We start from the raw sequence: 20782 nt of genomic DNA, 5'->3' as shown, positions 1-20782 counted from the left end.
AAAAAAAAAAAAAAAAGTTAAGACTGGCTCAAGCTCTTCTAAATGAGTTGCAACTAGAAAGTATAACATTTTCTCTCAATTTTATTAATTCCACAATATAGCATCATTGTGATACATGCGGCAGCTTCCGTTTTCTGAGCCACAGCTGTTGGTGGCTCAAGGGGCCCTTATGCCATTTCCGATAGAGGGAGCCATCTTTTGCCATAGCCCTCACACTGAATTTCCACATTAATATTAACATATAGCCAAGGTTTTGGTTTTATTTTTCTTGTTTTTCTTTTTTTCTTGTTGTTGTTGTTGTTTTTTTGAGAGTCTCACTATGTCGCCCTTGGTAGAGTGCTATGGCATCACAGCTCACAGCAACCTCAAACCCTTGGGCTTAAGTGAGTCTCTTGCCTCCCAAGTAGCTGGGACTACAGGGGCCCACCACAACGCCTGGCTATTTTTCTGTTGCAGTTGTCATTATTTAGCAGGCCCAGGCTGGGCTCAAACCTGTCACCCTTGGTGTATATGGCCAGCACCCTACTCACTGAGCTACAAGTGCCACCCTATTTGTCTTGTTCTTGCTGTTAGTTTGTTTTCTGGTTTTCTTCTACTTGAAAGAGAGTTCAACAGTAGATAGTTCAAGTATGATATGAAGTTTGAAGTTCTTTTATGTCATATTAGAATCCCATTTCAGAAATGTATACCCTTTGCCCATGCTGGTGCAGTAATGGTGGTTTCTATTCTTGGTTTTAACTTGGCACTATGGTACAATTATTGTGGTATAGAACATACCAAAAAAAGAATCCTGCTCTCTAGAAGTTTATATTTGAAACCAAGCATATATTTGTCATCCCTCAGAATGAGTTTGAATCAGAATCAAAGCCATTGTTCTTAGACGGAGTCTCACTCTATCACCCTGGGTAGAGTGCCGTGGCAGCATAGGTCATAGCAACCTCAAACTCCTGGGACTGCAGGCTCCCACCACAAAGCTTAGCTAGTTTTTCTCTTTTTAGTAGAGATGGGATCTTGTTCTTGCTCAGGCTGGTCTCGAACTCCTAAGCTCAGGTGTTCCACCTGCCCTGAATTACAGGTGGGAGCCACTGCACCGGGCCCAAATGCCATTATTCTTTAGGGCCACTGGGCACTGGAACATGTGTATGATGCTAGAAAATTCAAGCATTTTCTAGAATCAAGAAGGTTCATTCTAGTTGCCCATATACCTGTTTATGCTTTGAGTAAGCTTTTTTCATCCATTATAACAGCACGTCTGACTAGCTATTAACTGGGCTACAGCTCATTTATAAAGTGAGCTGTTAATATTTGTTTCTGTACAAGGATGGGCTTTCACATACATCGTTTACATGTGCTCCCAGGGGGTGAGAACCGAACATCAGAAGTCATTTCATAAGCAGGAAACTATTTACAGCACATAATGGAAACAATAACTGCAATTACGGCGCTGGCTTCTCTGGCAGAAAGTGGTGCATATGCCTTTCATCTCCAGCTGTTCACATCCTAAAGTTTATAGCATCTGAGATTTTAAATGTGGGCTCCAACACATAATTTGTGGCAATTACAAAGAAAAAGAAATTGACTTACTGTATAATACCTGCATTTTCAACTTTTTTTTTACATTATAAAGTAAAAATGATCAGTCATCTGATTTAAAAAAATGTGTGGGCAGTTAAAAATAAATCCCTTATAAATGTCCTGAATTGTTTTGCTTAAAAGTGTGAATTTTTATTTTAGATCCAGCTTGCTTTCCTAGTAAGCCGTTGGATATGCGATGGTGGTGACATTGGGCTCACATTAACTCTCCAAGTGATAAAGGCCATTTTAGAGGCATTTTCTTTAAGCATTTAAATAGCCAAATACATTTGGGAAGTCCTTGATAGAACAAACCTTCCTTTTCAAATGCTTGGCCAAGCTTTAGCTTGCTGGAGATAACATTCAAATAATCCTTAAATTTCTCATACTGAGTTTCTCGTTTGTTGATGAACCTGGGCCAACACCCTTAATGTGATGTGGAGATTTGTGGCACTTATTTTGATAATTGGGTGGCATGTACTCACTATAAAATTGGAACTAACTGATGAGCCCAGAGGGAAGTAAAATTCAGTGGAAATCAAGAAGGGGTTGGAGGGGATGGGCAAAAACCTACCTAATGGATACAGTGAACACTGTTTCTGGGTGGTGGACACACTTACAACCCTTACTCAAGCATAACAAATTGATACATGCAACCAAAGACATTCATACACCCCGTAGTATTTTGAAATTAAAAAAAGTAAGGTTGGCCAGGCATAGTGGCTCACACCTGTAATCCTAGCACTCTGGGAGGCCAAGGCAGGTGGATTGCTTGAGCTCACAAGTTCAAGACTAGCCTAAGCAAAATTGAAACACCATCTCTACTAAAAATAAAAAAAAACTGAGGCAAGAGGATCACTGGAGCCCAAGAGTTGGAGGTTTCTGTGAGCTATGATGCCATGGCACTCTACCAAGTGCAACAGCTTGAGACTCTCAAAAAAAAAAAAAAAGTTAGGAATTAGGTCCCTATTAAAAATTTTTTTTTAATTTTAAAAAATGTTGATAAAAAATAATTTTCAATGAAATATATACTTAGGAGCATAGATCCATATAATTGTACTGTCAATTTTTACAGGCTAGTACAATAAAGTTTGTGCATACTGTTGACAATTACAAATAAAATTTTTGGGTAAAGATTTAAACATGACAATAAAGGAGAAATAGTTGAAAGTAAAAGTTACATAGAAAGCTACATTTTTTAATTTCTGACCAAATGCTTTCTTATTCTCAGCTAATACTGGTTAATAGAAAACAAATTTTTGAAGTCCTTTATGGCTCTTAAAGAATTTCAGAAATAGATACCATATGTGTACACAAAATATGGCTAGATTGGCCGGGCATGGTGGCTCATGCCTGTTGTCCCAGCCCTCTGAGAGGTGGGTGGATTGCCTGAGCTCAGCTGAGTTTGAGCTCAGCAGAAGACCAGCATGAGCTGGAGTGAGCCAGAGTGAGACCCCACCTCTATGAAAAAAAAAAAAAAAAAGCCAGACGTTATGGTGGGTGCCTGTAATCCCAGCTACTTGGGAGGCAAAGGGTAAGAGAATTGTTAAAGGAAGAAAAAAAACTTCAAACTAAAATAAGTGAAAGCCAGCTGAAATTGAAAGCAAAAATTAAAAAAAATTAAAAATATATATATACGGCTAGATTATAATTTTCATCTCAACACACATCATGTACCTGTGGAAATACTGCCTGTGGTGGAAAGAAACCATTGAGAAGAAACTGTTCATTCTAACCATTGACAAAAATCCTCCTCACTTTGACGAGAAGAAAGATTTTGTTTTTTTGAGTCAGCATCATGCTCGGTTGCAAGGGTTGGTCAGTCTGTTCCACAAAATACAGAGTGGCCATAAAGTGTGTGTGCAATTTAAAATAGTTTGTGTGTGATTTAAAATAGGTTTAAATCACACACAAACTTTATGGCCACCCTGTATATGTAAAATAAAACAATAAAATACAAACATCTTATTTAGGAATTATCCAAAATACTTCCCAATGATGTTATTTGTCAGATTCTGTATTGATGACTTGTGACATCTCAAGTTAAGGATGGCCCAGCAACCCATGTAACTTCCTAAGAAATTAACACAAACTAATAGGGTCGTCAATATCAGCTGTGAATGGAAAGTATAGAAAGAAATAAATTTCAAATCATAAATTTTATTTTACATAGTTAAGATTTTTTATAATACATGTATTGTCACTTTTTCTTTATTAAAAATAGTCATTTTGTTAAAATGTTATTAAAAATCTGTATATTCAGAGAATGAAAAAGCAAATGAGGTGAAATCTAACAGTTGAGGAATAGTCGTCATTAAAAAGGGACACGGGAGTTCTTTGTACTATTCTTGAAATTTTCTGTAAGTTTGAAATTATTTCAAAATAAAAAATAGCAAAAGTTCTTTTATCAAAAAATACTCTGGTAGAACCATCACATAAATCTGAGACTGTCAACCTTTAAAATCGTTCTCCTTGCCAGATACAGTGGCTTACTCCGGGAATCCCAGCATCTGGGGAGACTAAGGCAGGAGAATCATTTGTGGTGAGGAGTTCGAGAACAGCCTAAATAATGTAGTGTGATTCCTTCTCAATAAAAACCCTAAAAAATAGGTATGGTAGCTAACACCTGTAGTCCCAGCTACTCAAGAGACTGAGTAAAGAGAATCACTTGAGCCCAGGAGTTTGTGGTTGCAGAAAGCTACGATGACACCACTGCACTCTAGCCCAGGCAACAGAGCGAGACCCTGACTCAAAAAAAATCTTTCTCATTGTCAAAGTGAGGAGGATTTTTGTCAATGGTTAGAATGAGTAGCTTCATCTCAATGGTTTCTTTCCACTACGGGTAATATTTCCACAGATATGTACACTCCCTGGAGCAGCTGGTGAGTAGGAGTTCTGTCACTAAAATACAGACTTCGGAGAATGGATGTGTTTGTGTGGTTTCTCTCTTTTTGCAAACATTCTGTTGGCTGTTTTAACCACATTTATTCTTTTTTTTTTTTTGAGACAGAGTCTCAAGCTTTTGCCCTGGACAGAGTGCTACAGCGTCACAGCTCACAGCAACCTCTAACTCTTGGACTTAAGCAACTCTCTTGCCTCAGCCTCCCAAGTAGCTGGGACTACAGGTGCCTGCTGCAACACCTGGCTATTTTTTGGTTGTAGTTACCATTGTGGTTTTAGCTGGCTGGGGCCAGGTTCCAACTGGCCAGCCTTGGTGTATGTGGCTGGCGCCCTACCCACTGAGCTACAGGTGCCACCCCACATTTATTCTTTACATTTCACAACACATCCAGGCCGTTGAGCATTCTGAAAGTTAAGACTAGAGGAATCCTAAATACAAGGTCTGTATCTTGCAGATAAAAATGACCCTGAGTGATCTGCCCAAGGTGACAGGCTGGGGAAAGGAAACCAGGACCACAGTCCAGGTCTTCTGATGGCCATCCAGGGTTTTTCTCATGGAAAAACAAAGTTGAAAAGAACCAGGTATCTAACAGAGTAAACTCCCATGCAGAAGAAAAGGGTGCTTCTGTCTGTTTAAAAAGTAAGAAAAGAAGGAAAGAAAAGGTAGGTCAGTTTGTTTGTAGGAAAAGCCAAGGAGAGTCAGGATGGAGGGAAAAGGAGGCTGGCCATAGTGGTAGCAGGGACTGTGACTTCTGGAGGGGGCAGGAGACCCCATCACAGGATGGATTTACAACTAGCAGATAAAGCAGAATGTATATGACAACCAAAGCAAAGAAGTCCAAGGATGTGACTTCAGGTTGGAGTAAAAAGGCAGAGAGTGTCTTTGCTGTGCCCTAAAGGACAGAAACTCTGTCTTTTTTATCTTAATGTCTGCCTTCCCCAGAACCACCTACCCTGAACATACATGTATTAGGCATTCCACAAACATTTGAGAAATGTCAGCATGTGGCATGCTCTGCAATGATGTTTACAAAGACCGTACCACAGACCCAGGGGGATGGCAAATACCGTCTCTTAGGAGAAATGCCATTCTTTCTCCCACGAGCTAAAAAAGGAAACCAAATAAAAAGTGGGTGAAACTTAGGAAAACAAAATACACTGATTTTTGACTTGAAAACAGTAAACACAGGAGAATAAATATTGAGGATTATCATACACCAGCTGATGTATGTATAACAGATTTAATACAGGTTCATTGGTCTGGTGTATACTAATTTAGATAAGACAATAAAAATTATAAAATCACTACTGATTCTTAAAAATTTAGGTAGCCCTGAGAAGGACAATAAATAATCATTTCTGTGTTGCTAAAGTTATTTGTGAACTGGAGCTATAGGTCTGCCTTAAAATCCTAAAATTCTTTTAGACCTGGATAATTGTAGAACTTCAGCTAGGGAAACAGAAAGCTAGAAAAATAGTTCACCATTGTCCCAGCCAACGCTACTTTCATTTATGTCTTCTAGTTATATCTTTTTTTATTAGAGATTTAACTTCTAAAAATGTTCTACAATTGTTAAAAGTCTAATTGTAAGAAACACTGGAAGAAAATCATAGTTCATACTTCAAGAATCATACAATAACATTACATTATGATAATATTATAATTATGGTAATATAAAGAAAAAATTGCAGGATTGAGGCATAAATTTTTCTCCAAAGTGGCATTGCTCATATCCTTGAAAGGTGAAGGAAGTCACACTTCACCTGCCACAGAGAGGCAATGTTAGAGCAATAAAAGCATATTGTGAACCACCCAGGAAGGTACCCAGACCAATGATTTTTCAACCTTTTTTATCTCACGACATTCTTGAACTTGTAGTTAAACTTCCACAGCACACTTAAATCATCTTGATAAAAAAAAAAAAAGTTTAAAGAAAAGAATGTATTTACTGTGATTTGAACTTCTCTTAAAAATAATTTAATTAATGATCTTTAATAATTTTCATGGCAGCTGGGCACAGTGGCTCACACCTGTAATCCTAGCACTCTGGGAGGCTGAGGCAGGTGGATCGCTTGAGCTCATGACTTCGAGAGCAACCTGAGCAAGAGTGAGACTCTGTCTCTACTAAAAATAAAAACCTGAAGCAAGAGGATCCCTTGAGCCCAAGAGTTTGAGGTTGCTGTGAGCTATGATGCCATGGCACTCTACAAAAAGCAACAAAGGGAGACTGTCTCAAAAAAAAATTTTTTTTTCATGGCACACCTAAGGTTCTCTTCATGGCACACTAGTGTGCCCCAGCACACTGGTTGAAAATCACTGATCTAGACCCACAGGGGAGAGATAAAGAAATGACAGCAGAAGCTGTGGCTGCATCTGCCAGGACAGTGTGCTGAGATCAACACATAAGATGGTTTCCCTGTGAAAGCTTCTCAGAAGCCAGCTGCATGAACAGATTCCTATGGAAGTTAGTCACATCCCCAGGAGGGCTCCTAGAGGCAAATGGGAAAGAGACAAGGAAACAAATGAACTGACATCAGAGATGTTTTCAAGAAAGCCCCTGAGCCTTTCTTTCATTTAACTCTGTCTGATCACTAGCTGCACAGATCTTCAACATCATAATCACTGATGGTGCAATAGTGTCTCTGGGTCCAAGAAATAGTTATGTTTATCATTTTCTATTTCAGAATAATAATATTCCTAATTACAGTCGGCAGCCATGAAGTGTATAATATGTGCTAAGCATATATCTACTTTATTTCCCCCATAACTATACTCTTAGGTAAACACGTGATTAAAGAAATGCAAACACTGCAATAAGCTACCATTGTTACATATCAAAAACATCAGATATTTTAGTGAAAATATTTATTGCTGGTGAGGATATAGCAAGTTAGACTGCTGATGCCGTACTGATTGGAGTGCATATTGCTGCAAGCTTAAAAAATTAACCTACAGACATATACTAGAAGCCTCTAAAATATTTTTACCATCTAATCACTTAGTCTGTCCCAAAATTTGATGCAAAATACAAAAAAGTTTGGTGAACATAGGTATATCTCAAAGCATTGTTAACAATAGAAGAAATACTCTAAAATGTCTCCAGATAAAATAATAACAAATAATGGAATGGAAAACTTCAGAGTGTTTCATGTGGGCCATTCAAATAATGTTTATGAAAATATATGAATGACATGGATATAGGGCTATCATGTTATTTTCCTTTTGTCAAAGAAAAGAAAGTAAAATTGAAATTGAGTAAATGATAACACAGAGTTCTTGCCATCATGGAGTTTTCATTCTAATGGGAGAGAGAGAGAAAAATAAACAAGTAAAAATATTAGAAATACTATGAAAAAATTTAAAGCATGGTAGAATGCAGAGACTCCAGAGAGTGATCAGTTGAGGAACAGAGATCACTCAATCAATTAGTCTGGATAAGAGTAGGCCTTTACTGTGTTGCTAGTCTAGGCTCACTAATCTATGCTTAAATGTGCATCAGCCTTAGAAGCCTTGGGGAAGGGAAGCTTGTAGCCTCTCTTGGCCTATGGTGGCCACCCTTCCATGCTGCCATGCAAGCCCAAAGGCTTAATGAAGTCATCTTGACTCTCTTGTGATGGCAATTTGGCCATCTATAATTAGGCTTGTTGAAGCCATAGCCATGAAGGTGCACCTGCTATGGGCTTTCTTGCCACTTTGGCCTTTCATGACTCACACTCAAAATTCAGTGAAAAACAAGGGAGCCCCATGTATGGAGTCCCCTAACATCTTAGTGATAAGACTTAGATAAGTCTTCTGATTTCCTTTGCCTCTTTGCTATGTATTTAAAATGATTATTCATCTCCTTGTTTTCAAAATGGAACTCAGGCAATTCAAACAAAGTAAGGGTTGTCTATGCTAAACTCTTCACCTCTAACACAGTTAAAAGCTCTGCTTATCTTCTGCTTTAAATAAATTTTTAATGTACATGGCAGAGCACAGGACTTTCTGAAGATTTATAAGCTTTATGTCCCTACATGTGTGTTGTCGTAAGGGTCTCACGGAAAAGCGATGTCACAAAGAATAAACACGATTATTAAAATTGTGTTTTAATAAAGGTGACCATCTGCTCGTTCAGGCAAAATGGCGAGCTTTCTTTATTATTGTTGGTTTATATAGAGAATCTTGTGCATGTACACTTATACAGCAATGACTTCATAACATTCATTACAATCTCTCTGCACGTACGTATTGGACATCAGTGACTTCATTAATCCATTTAAATGTCTTATGAACACCCGTTTTGTAAGTAGCTCTTCTCTGGTAATCTGATAATCCACCTAACATACACCTTTAAGCCTAACCTTTTCAACATAACCCAGTTTAACATAACTTAATGAAGAACATGTTGTCAGTTATTACTTTTTTTGTTCTTATCTGATGAAGCCTGAGGCTACGGGGAAAAAGACAATTTGAATGTCTGTTTTACTGACTATGTCATTTGGAGGCAGTTACTTCAACTCTTTAAGCAAGGCATAGAGAAACTTCTTGGGTATACAGGAATCTGTGTGCAAACCTCTGCTCCCATGTAGGCCTTAAGTCAGGGGGGGTTTGTTGGAGCCTTTTATAAGGAATTCTCAGGCTGGACTTCTTAAAAGCCTTTCATGAGAACAGGTTTCGTCTGTGCCATTAGATACCTGTATGCATTGGGTAAATTCCTCTTCTCTTGAGGTCCCCTTGCAAATTTCCATCCCCAGACCCATCAGCAAGTGACCTTCCTCACTCACCACAGATCAGGAAAGGTTACTAATGGGTATCTGGCCAGTTTTCCAAAGAGTTTTTTCATTGACCTTATAATGTCAGCTTTAATTCCTTTACGCAGTCTGGAAATGCTATTCCAGCCAAAGCCTTGGTCATGTTAGGCCCACAACTAACCTGGCCACATGGGATTCTGCCTCAGTTTCTTACAAGTATGCCTGCACAAAGTCTTTTCACTGCTCTCTCTCAAACGGCTTTTTTGGCCAGAAGCATATAGGCGTTTCGCCTATATATGTGCTTAAAAAGAACTGAGCATTCTAAGATTGTAACTACTATAAAACTATGCAGTATGTTTATTGTCTCAGGCATGATAATTTTATGGTAAGTGTCTTATAAATCCTGAGTAATGGTAATTTATTTTCTCCATTGGTTTGCCTGGAGTCCTTAATACTCACAAGTGTCTCGGAGGAGTCCCATTGTTTTTGAAGTCACTCATCTGTGCTCTGTGTGACCTGACACAAAAGCAGTCAGTGGATTTTGACAGAGGCAAATAGAAATGACAGACATACCAGTTTAGACCTTAACCTCGTGTGCTTTCTATATAAAACATACAAAAGTTCTTTTGAACTCCCCAGTTGCCATTTAAACAATGACATGCTGTCAGCATAATGTGTCTAACAGCAAAATAATTCTAGGTCTACATACCTCTCCCAAGGTTACCTTCAAATGCAAAATCTGAGAGACTTGAAAATATTGTTTTCATGTTTTTAGGCTGGATAAGTTGAATGTCTTTCAGGTTCTCTGCCTTTTAAAGTTAGACCATGGTTTCTACCTCATTTGTACACGTTAGATTTTGTTTTATTTTAAGATAAAAATTTACTTTCCCGGGTGACACTTTTGAAATGACAGGTGAGTTTCATAACTCCTACCATAGTGATTCAAAGTTCTGGTTTATGCATATTCTTCTTAGTAAAGTATCACAAGAATGGGGGGGAGTATTCAATGAACTGAATACTGATATAAATCCAATATATACACAACTGTAAGCCCACAGAAAGAAAACATAACTATAGTCTAAGGAGGGGGGAGGAGAGAAAGAACAGGGGAGAGGGGAGGGGGAGGACGGTGGGTGATTGGCAGGGTCTCACAATATGAGGGTGTTCAGTATGCCCCCTGGGTGAAGGGCTCAACTACAAGGGCTCTACTTACCTTAGAAATGAAAATAATGTAACCTAAACATTTGTACCCTCATATTAACCTAAAATAAAAAATAATAATAAATTCAATTAATGGAGATTAGGAATTTCACACTGTGTAGCATCTTATATAAGGGCAATAGAAACTTCTTTACAGTATAAGTGCTAAAAATTATTAATTTCTAGTTAATAAAGTTTGATTGAAATTAATGGAGATTGGGGATTTCATGCTTTGTAACAAAGTAACTTTCATTAACTTTCAGACATTTCAAGGCAATTGAAACTTCTTTTTCCTATGACTTGCTAAAATTTATTAATTAATTTCTAGTTAATAAAGTTTTTTTGACAGAGGAAAAAAAGTCTGGTTTATAAAATGTTCCCCCTGCCTCTGACTAAATTCCAGAAGTTGCCTAAAATAAGTTTTCTTTTCTGAACTCTGTACATTTATCTATCATATGTTATCTTGCAATTTCACTCAGTGATACTCAAACTCTATTTTAAATCTTCTGAGAACAGGAAACTTGTTTTAAACATCTCTCTTTTTTTTTCTCTTGTATGAAAGGTCTTTATTGGTGGGGGGGAGGCTGCAGAGCAGCACCAAGGAGGAGAGAAAAAGAGAAGAGAAAATAGGGGAGAGAGATGAGGAGAGAGAGTGGGGAAGAGAAGAGACAGAGAGAAAGAGAAAGCACAGAGGAGAGGGGCGGGGAGAGAGAGAGCTGTTTTAAACATCTCTATGTGACCCACTATGGTGCCTAGATATAAGGTATCCAATGAACATTTTTAATGAATCAAAGACTATATTAATATAATAATGAATATAGCCTGTAGCTGGAACATGTGAAAGATTCAGAACATTCTGCCTGAGGCCGTGATTGATTCATGCTCTTACCAAGTACTGACTACTGAGAACCAGTGACTATCTCACATCTGAGCACCGCTCCGCAGTGCAGTCCAGAGATCAAGTATGTGCTGGTACACAGACTTCAGCACTGTGCTGGGGGTGGTGTGTGAAGGCAAAGTCATAGAAGCAAACTGAGCCCAAGTCCTTGTGTCCTTTTTGTAAAGGACTGTGCTGGCATCACAGTCCTACAGCAAGTACTTGTCTGTGGTTCATTGTTTTTATTGTGCATATCTTATATCACAATACACTCAAAAGCAAATGATTATTTTTTGCTGTATCAAAATATTAAGCAATAATAATAACACAAAAGCAAATGATTATTAACATACTGTATATTTTTATTTTGTAAAATGATGTTTGTTACCCCCACTTACTAGTTTAAAAAAATGGAAGTTTATAGAATAAATTCCAAAAGATTATGATATGGCTAATAAAGGGCAAAGCCTGGATATGAGCTGATGTCCTTGATTTCCCAATGACCTGCTGCTGTCACCTTGTTAACAATGGAAACATCTGGAATCATGATAGAAAAGTTACATAAACATTCTTGAGAGATTCAGTGGGGAAAGTATAACCCTAAAACAGATCTAATTAATATTCTATAAATTCTGGAACATAATTTTGTCACTTCTCATGAACAACATATTCTCCTTCATCTTCAAATCTTGAGCTGTCTATAATTCTAATATAGAGACTAGAAATCCTTTTATTACTACCCTCCATATAATCTGTGGTGACTAAGGAAATAGGAGTTCTGTGGGAAAAAAGACAAAATTATACCTTCAGTCTGTGGGCAAAATTATAAGGGGCAATTTATTAAAATATGTATGAAGTAAAATTTTAGGTGATTATGATCAAGCTATAATTCACAGAGTCTTAAGTGATTTTGTATGTATCATAACCTGTTACAGAATGAATATCTCAATGAAGATGTAGATGCTAGAGTCATTGAATATGAAGATAATCGGCCCCTCTTAGATATGTTTCTACAGAAGCCAATGGGTTTACTTTCCCTACTGGATGAAGAAAGTAGATTTCCCAAGGCCACCGACCAGACTCTTGTAGGTGAGTTTTAAATATGGTATGTCTGCATGGTTTTATGAATATAGTCATAAAATTCTGAATGATTTATTTTAATTGCTTTAAATTATCTGGGAGAAAATAGATGTCCCAAGGTCTACGTATCTGATGTTTACCTGAATGGAGTTGAAACACATTCCTCTTAGTAAAAGTATCTCAACAATGGAAAAAAAATAAAATACAATGTATTCAATACTCATGGAAACCAATATAGAAACAATTACCCACATGAACAATAAAACACAAATATAGTCTAGCACGAGGAGGGGAGAGGAGGCGGGGGAAAAGGGAGGGTAATTGGAATTTCACCTAATGTGCACAAATTATCACATCCCCTAGTTGGAGGGCTCTTCACAACTTGAACGTTGCCTTGGAGTGGAAAACCATGTAACCTAAAAATTAAAAATTTGTACCATCATATTAATTTGAAATAAAAATAAATAAATAATAAAAGCTGAATTATTTAATGACAAATTTAATGATAAACAAGGAAGAGGATATTTCTTGTTTTGTGATAGAGCCCCAACCATAGAATCATAGGTTTGAAATGACTTTAGACATTATCCAGCCCCAAATTAGAAGGACAACTCTGAGATTCAAAAAGAGATAGCTAACAAGTAGGAAATAACGTAATCTATGATATTCTATTCTGCTCATATATTTAATAGAGGGAAATACCTAAAACCTCAAATACCTTGGTAACCTCTGAGTTATAGTACACTGATAAAAGTTCATGATAATAATCCTGAGTCATCAAAGAAAGATTAAATGTATTTTTTTTCTGTTTGTGAAGGCAGAGATGTGTATATTTAGAAAGATTACCATTTAAGATACTGAAAATGAAAATGTCCTACTCCTTATATTAAAAAAAGAAAAAAAACTTCAGATTTTTCAGGTATCTGAAAAGAAGTTGTTTTCAACGTGGAACACCATATTCCTTAATGATATGAAATGTTCATATGCACAATAAGTACCTGCAGAAAATTTAGATTCACAATTTTTTCTCATATACTTTTGGTGATATTCAGAGCCTCTTTCTTACCATTAGGTCTGGGGTGTTGCCTCCTTCTGACCCACTAATTGACATATTCTTTTCTCTAACTGGATAATACTAGATAGAAAAGAAAATAGTCTCAAGGTGGTGGGGGAATTAATTCCATAACAATCACTTGATTTTGATATCAAATGTACCTTCTAGGACATGAAATGATAAGTTTTCTAAAGGTGGTAAAATGGTTGCAGAAATTTAACTGCTGCCTTATGATCCTATTGTGCTTCTTATGTAATCAGTAATACTCTATGTGTTCCTCAAATAGAAAGAAGAGTCAAAATACCAAATTTTTAGGCTCATAACTTAGCATCAGTGTTTCACAAACCTCTTTAATGAATCAGTTTTAAGTTGTTCCCTTCCTTGTGACCAGTGGTTCTCAGAATGTGGTCCCAAGATCAAGAACATCAGCATCACTTGAAAACTTGTTAGAAATGTGAATTCTTGGCTCCTACATCAAACTTACTGAGTCAGAAACTGCTTTGGGATTGGGCCCAGGAACCTATATTTTAACAAGCCCTCAAGGGATCTCTGATGCATGCTATGATTTGAGAACTGGTGCTTTTAATCAAAATGGAGTGGTAGGCTCGGCGCCTATAGCTCAACCGGCTAAGGCGCCAGCCATGTACACCTAAGGTGGCGGGTTCGAATCCCCAGCCCGGACCCGCCAAACAACAATGATGGCTGCAACCAAAAAATAGCCAGGCCTTGTGGCGGGCACCTGTGGTCCCAGCTACTTGGGAGGCGGAGGCAAGAGACTCGCTTGAGCCCAGGAGTTGGAGGTTGCTGTGAGCTGTAATGCCATGGCACTCTACCCAGGGGGACAGCTTGAGGCTCTGTCTCAAAAAAAAAAAAAAAAAAAATGGAGTGGTAAAAATTCATGATCTTGAGTCTTGCTTTACTATTTATATTCTAAATCTGCACATAAGCTATATAACATTTTTTATTTGTTGATGGTCCATTTCCTTTCCATGGTGAGGGAAATGAGTCCAACAATATTTTTTGAGGATCACCTATATGCTTGATATCAGAGTTCATTTTTTTTCCTACAGAAAAATTTGAAGGTAACCTGAAATCACAATACTTCTGGAGACCCAAAAGAATGGAACTTAGTTTTGGAATTCACCATTTTGCTGGAAAGGTAAGAACTCTTTAAGAATTACAACTGAGTTTCCCTTTAGCCTTTTATTGAATAATAAGGATAAACATGAAGAAGATGGCATAAAATATTTATAAATGGTTATGATAAGCTCTCTTTCTGCCTCCTTCTGGCCCTCCTTCTGCTCTTCAAAGTCCTACACTCTGTCCTGTCCTTTGCCAGATATCGCTGTGTAAGCCAGTCCCACTCCAGGGCCCTCACTTCTAGCATCTATCCTGAAGAGGTTAAAAGAAAGGTACTTTTCCTCAAAGAACTCAAATTAGACCTCTCATTTGACCCCACAATCCTGCTACTAAGCATCTACCCAGAAGAAAATCTACTTCCCATTTTCTCATAAGGACATCGATACTAGATTGTTTATCACAGTTCAATTTACATTCACCAAGACATGGAAATAACCTAAATGCCCATCAACTCAGTAATAGATTAACAAACTGTGGTCTATGCATACCATGGAATACTATTCAGGCATAAAAGAGATGGAGACTTCACATCTTTTGTATTAACCTGGACGGAGTTGAAACACATTCTTCTTAGTAAAGTATCACGAGAATGGAAAGCAAATATCCAATGTACTCAATACTAATATGAAGCCAGTAAACAATCTAATTCACTCCCACATAGGAAAAACTCATTTCATTTCAAGTAAGAGGAAGGAGCAACAATGGAGAAGGGAGAGGAAAAGGGGACTTGGGGTGTCCACACTGAATGGGCACAGTTTAGGGGTGTATGGCACACCTTTTGGGTGTAGGACATAACTACTAGAGTGACTCTACCTAACAAATTCAAATATTGTGATTTGATTGCTTATACCCTCACATTAGCCTGAAATTTTAAAAAAAGAAAGAAAAGTCCTTTTCTTAGTTCAACAAATATAGTGTAGTTTTTCCAGAGGAATCTGTATTGAAAAACTAAGGAAAAACCAGAAACTAAAGAATGAGATGAGACTGGAAGAATTCATATTTTTGATCATAAAAATATGGTTGGGGTGAGATTAACTGACAAGGATTACATTTTTCCTTCTTTTTACAGAAGCTGGGGGCCCTTGATATAAACTGCCTTTTTCAGTCTTTAGATCCTTCTGTCTCTTTTGCAGCCTTTGTCCCTCCTCCCTTGCCACAAGAGAAGGTACCAAACCGGAGTTGTGGTTAGATAACTGAGCTAATCCAGGTCCATGGAACTGTATAAGGGGCAGTTGGGCAGTTGAAGGAAGAAATGTTTCTGCATTGATTGAGACATGTTCCCACACCTCAGATATATTATCCTACGCCCAGAGGACATTGTCTTTCCTTCCTTCTGTAGAAAATAAGGAGTCCTTCCCTTATAATGATGTCATAAATGTTGAAGGGCTATGAAAATATCAAATCAAAGAAGAATATGTAACGTGAGAAATATATTTTAAAAACAACACACAGAACCTCCTGCATTCTAGTCCACTTGGCAGTCTCCCTATGTCTGTCAACATTCCAAGGACTTTTATCATTTAAAAAGTACACCTTAAATCATTACAGTGATAACCTTCCTCATGAGTTTTAGCATATGATCTTCAGCACATAAAGCCTTCTTTAAACATCCATGAAGAATTGCCTATGATCAATTAATTTAGTTGATTTTAAAAGCTCTATGAGTCTACTCTGACAGAAATAACAAAAATACCACAGGCTGGGTGGCTTCAACAACAGAAATTAATTTTCTGGACCTGGAGCAAGATGGCAGACCAGAAAGATCCTTTGGCTAAGCTCTCCTAGAACAACTGGGAAGAAAGAGAGAACCCAGCCATACCTGGTGCAGGAAGCTTACCCAGAGTCACAGCTCAGAGAGCACAGCGAGGAGGTTGTGAGCTGGATACAGCATATGATCCAGAGCAGTGGAAATCTGATGAATTAGTCAAGTGATTATGACCAGTTAGGATCAGCTGGCCACCCACTGAGGTCTGGGATGGGCAGAACCATTTCCGGAGTTTTCAGTTGTTCGGGGAAACTATGCTTTGAGTGGAAAGCTTGGAAGAGTGGATAGACTCAAACATTATCTGCAACCAAATTTGAATGCCAGTTGGAGTAGATTTGCCATAGGTTTGGTGGCCGGCAAGACAGCCATAATGAGAAGGTCTCAGTGGCCAAGGAGTTGCCATTGTGAGAAGGTCATGAGAAGGTCTTAGTAGGGGCCTAAAGCATGGCCATCTTAAATCCACCTGCCAGGATCAGAACTCCACTCTTGGGACAAGCTGAGGGACTTCTGTACCCAACAGTAACTGGAGTCAGGGGGCGGTGTGAGACCTGCCCTTGAAGGATTCTTGTGAGCTTTAAGATCCCAACCCAACAGACTGCTGAGGAAACCGTCTTTCCTTTGACTGCTGAGGAAACAATCAGGCAATCACCAAAGGCAGCTAAGTTTGGAATAAGGACCATAGAGGTTGCTGGCTGTGCTCTCTGTCTCCCAAGAAAAGCACAGCACTCTGGTGTCCCAGAGACATATTGCAACATATTGTCATCAAGAGCAAAGACTCCTGCTTTTTGGCCAAGGAAAGAGTTTGGCTTAACTCAGGCTAAAGCCACTTTAAAACCTAAGCTCTGAGACAAGGTAATTTGGAGCAAAGGAAGAAGTGGGAAGGATATAGGAGGACAAGGAGTTGAACAAGAAGAAAGAGCACATGAGGAGGAACCAACAGAAAAATTCAGGCAACGTGAAGAACCAAACAAAGAAACTCCCCCAAGGGACCATAGGGCGGCTACTGCAGAAGACTCCACCTATAAAGTATTAATGGACTTGACAGAAAGGGAATTTAAAATATGGATAATAAAGACAGTAAAAGGAATGGATGAGAAAATGGAAAGACAGAACCAAAAGTCAGAGGAGATATGTAAACTATAGAAAGGATACAGTGTAACTTAAGGAAATGAAGGAGACAATCAGGGAATGTCAAGATGCAATAGAAAGTATCAAAAATAGGGTAGACCATGGAGAAGAAAGAACCTAAGAGCTAGAGGATAAAGTTTTCAAGTTAACCCAGGTAGTTAATGAGGCAGAAAAGAAGAGAGAAAGCAGAACAGGCACTTAGAGAACTACAAAACTCCATGAAGTGTTCAAACATGAATGATAGGGATTCCTGAAGGGGAAGAAGATTCTCCCCCCACCCCAAATGGTAGCCTTACTAGAGACTATCATAAATGAAAACTTCTCAAGTTGTTTTTTTTTGGGGGGGGGGAGCAGTTTTTAGCCAAGGCTGGTTTGAACCCGCCACCTCCAGTATATGGGGCTTGCAACCTACTTCTTTGAGCCACAGGCACCACCTGAAAACTTCCCAAGTTTTACTAAAGATTACAACACACTCCTTTCAGATGGATATCAAACCCCAGGTTATCTCATCTCAGAGCCTCTCCAAGACACATTGTAATGAACCTCTCCAACATCAAGATGAAAGAAAAAATTCTGTAAGTATCCAGGAGTAAGTGCAAACTGATTTACAGAGGCAGAGCCATTATGATGACAGCAAACTTTCAACTGAAACCTTTCAAGCCAGCAGAGTATGGTCATCCACCTTCAACATTCTTAAACAAAACAATTTTCAGCCCAGAATTCTGTGTCCTGCTAAACAAAGTTTCAAATTGATGGAGAAATCCAATCTTTTCAGATATACAAGCACTGATAAAATTTGCCACAACAAGACCAGCTCTACAGGAAATATTTAGACTTATTCTCAACACTGACCACCATAATGGATTATCAGCAAAGTAAACACCCAGAAACTAAAGGTCAAAACTTAGCTTCCACAGTGGTGCAAAGGATAAAACTACACAACAGACTTTCATAAAATAACATGAATTGAACTCCACCACCCTTATCAATTCTGTCACTAAATGTCAATGGACTGAATTCACCACTGAAGAGGCACAGGCTGGCTGATTGGATAAAACAGCACAAGCCATCCATATGCTGTCTCTAGGAGACACGTCTAGCCTCGAAGGACAAATCAAGACTCAAGGTTAAGGGATGGAAAACAGTATTTCAAACAAACAGAAATCAGAAGAAGGGAGGGGTTGCAATCTTATTTTCAGATACAAGTGGATTCAAGGCAACTAAAGTTAAGAAAGACAAAGATGAACACTTTATACTGGTCAAAGAAACAATACAACAGGAAGACATTTCAGTTGTAAATATTTATGCACCCAACTTAAATGCTCCCATGTTTATGGAGCAGACCTTGATGGATTGGAGCAATATGTTATCCCATAACACCATAATAGTCAGGGACTTTAACACCCTTCTGACAGAACTGGACAGATCCTCTAAACAGAAACTAAACAGTTACAAAGGACTTAAATGTGACCCTAGAATAAATGGGATTAATAATCATGCAGAACACACCATCCCAAAGCTAGGGAATATACATTTTTCTCATCAGCCCATGGTATGTACTACAAAATCGACCACATCCTAGGATACAAATCAAACCTCAGCAAAATTGAAAGAATAGAAATTATATCTTGTATCTTCTCAGACCACAGTGCAATAAAGGTGGAACTCAACTCCAACAAAAACGTTCATCCTAACACAAAGACTTGGAAATTAAACAACCTTATGCTGAATAATAGTTGGATTTAGGAAGAGATGAGAGAGGAAATTGTTAAATTCCTCAAACATAACAACAATGAAGACACAAGTTACCAAAACCTGTGGAATACAGCAAAAGCATTCTTAAGAAGGAAATTTATCACATTAGATTCCTACATTCAAAAAACAGAGAGAGCATCAACAAACTCATGAACTATCTTATGAAATTAGAAGAAGAGGAACAATCTAATCCCAAACCCAGCAGAAGAAAATAAATAACCAAAATTAAATCAGAGATGAATGAAATTGAAAACAAAAGAATCATTCGCAAAATTTATGAAAAAAAAGTTGGTTTTTTGAAAAAATAACTGAAATTGATAAACCTTTGACCAGATTAACTAGAAACAGAAAAGTAAAATCTCTAATAACCTCAGTCAGAAGTAATGCAGAAAAAATAACAACAGATGCCACAGAGATACAAGAGATCAACTCTGAGGACTACAAGAAATTCTATGCCCAGAAATTTTGCAATGTGGAAGAAATGGATCAATACCTGGAAGCACAACCTCTCCCTAGACTTAATCAAGAAGGAATAGATCTCTTGAACAGACCAATTTCAAGAACTGAGATCAAAGAAACAATAAAAAATCTCCCAACAAAAAAAAGTTCTGATCCAGATGGCTTCACACAGAAGTCTATCAAAACTTAGAAGAAGAGCTTATTCCCATACTGCAGAACTTATTTCAAATAATTGAGAAGGAAGGAGTATTCCCCAACACAGTCTATGAGGCAAACATCACCCTGATGACAAAACCAGGAAAACCCCAACTAAAAAGGAGAATTTCAGACCAATTTTACTAATGAATATAGATGCAAAAATCCTAGCCAATAGATTACAACTACACATTAAAAAAAAAAATTCATCACAATCAAGTAGGTTTCATTCCAGGGATAGAAGGCTGGTTTAACATATCCAAGTTCATAACTGTAATTCACCATATCGACAGAAGCAAAAACAAATACCATATGATCTTCTCAATAGATACAGAAAAAGAATTTGATAAAATCCAACATCCTTTTCTAGTTAGAACACTTAAGAATATAGGCATAGGTGGCACATTTCTTAATCTGATCGAAGCCATCTATGATAAACCCCAGCTAATATTACACTGAATGGAGTAAAATGAAAAGCTTTTCCACTTAGAACTGGAACCAGACAAGGTTGTCCTCTATTACCACTACTATTCAACATAGTACTGCAAGTTCTAGCCAAAACAATGAGGCAAGAGAAGAAAATAAAGGGCATCCAAATAGGGGCAGAGGAAGTCAAACTCTCCCTCTTTGCTGATAATATGATTTCATACTTAGAGAACCTCAACCACCAGACTCCTGGAAGGGGTCAAAAAGTACAGCAGTGTTTCAGGATATAAAAACAATGTCCACAAATCAATAGCTTTTGTATATGCCAATAACAACCAAGATGAGAAATAAATCAAGGACACAATTCCCTTCACAGTAGCTTCAAATAAAAAACCGAAATACCTAGGAATATACATAACAAAAGAGGCGAAGGACCTCTACAAAGAAAATTACAAAACCCTAAGAAAAGAAATAGCAGAAGATATTAACAAATGGAAGA

General features: G+C 37.9%; 1 protein-coding gene across 1 annotated transcript in view; it reads left to right on the top strand.

The window, feature by feature from the left end:
* The window catches only part of MYO3A (myosin IIIA), a 188650-nt gene that overhangs the window by 118096 nt on the left and 49772 nt on the right, over positions 1-20782 (top strand). Inside the window, exons 19-20 of the mRNA XM_012803266.1 lie at positions 12217-12370; positions 14486-14574. Of these exons, the coding sequence (XP_012658720.1) occupies positions 12217-12370; positions 14486-14574 (243 nt within the window). The remainder of the gene's footprint in view (positions 1-12216; positions 12371-14485; positions 14575-20782) is intronic.

This window comes from Otolemur garnettii, unplaced genomic scaffold (genome assembly GCF_000181295.1).
Source record: "Otolemur garnettii isolate 467f Iridium unplaced genomic scaffold, OtoGar3 scaffold00019, whole genome shotgun sequence".
Lineage (NCBI taxonomy): Eukaryota > Metazoa > Chordata > Mammalia > Primates > Galagidae > Otolemur > Otolemur garnettii.
The sequence above is the reverse complement of the archived record's forward strand: the minus strand, read 5'-3'. Positions and strand labels throughout refer to the sequence as shown.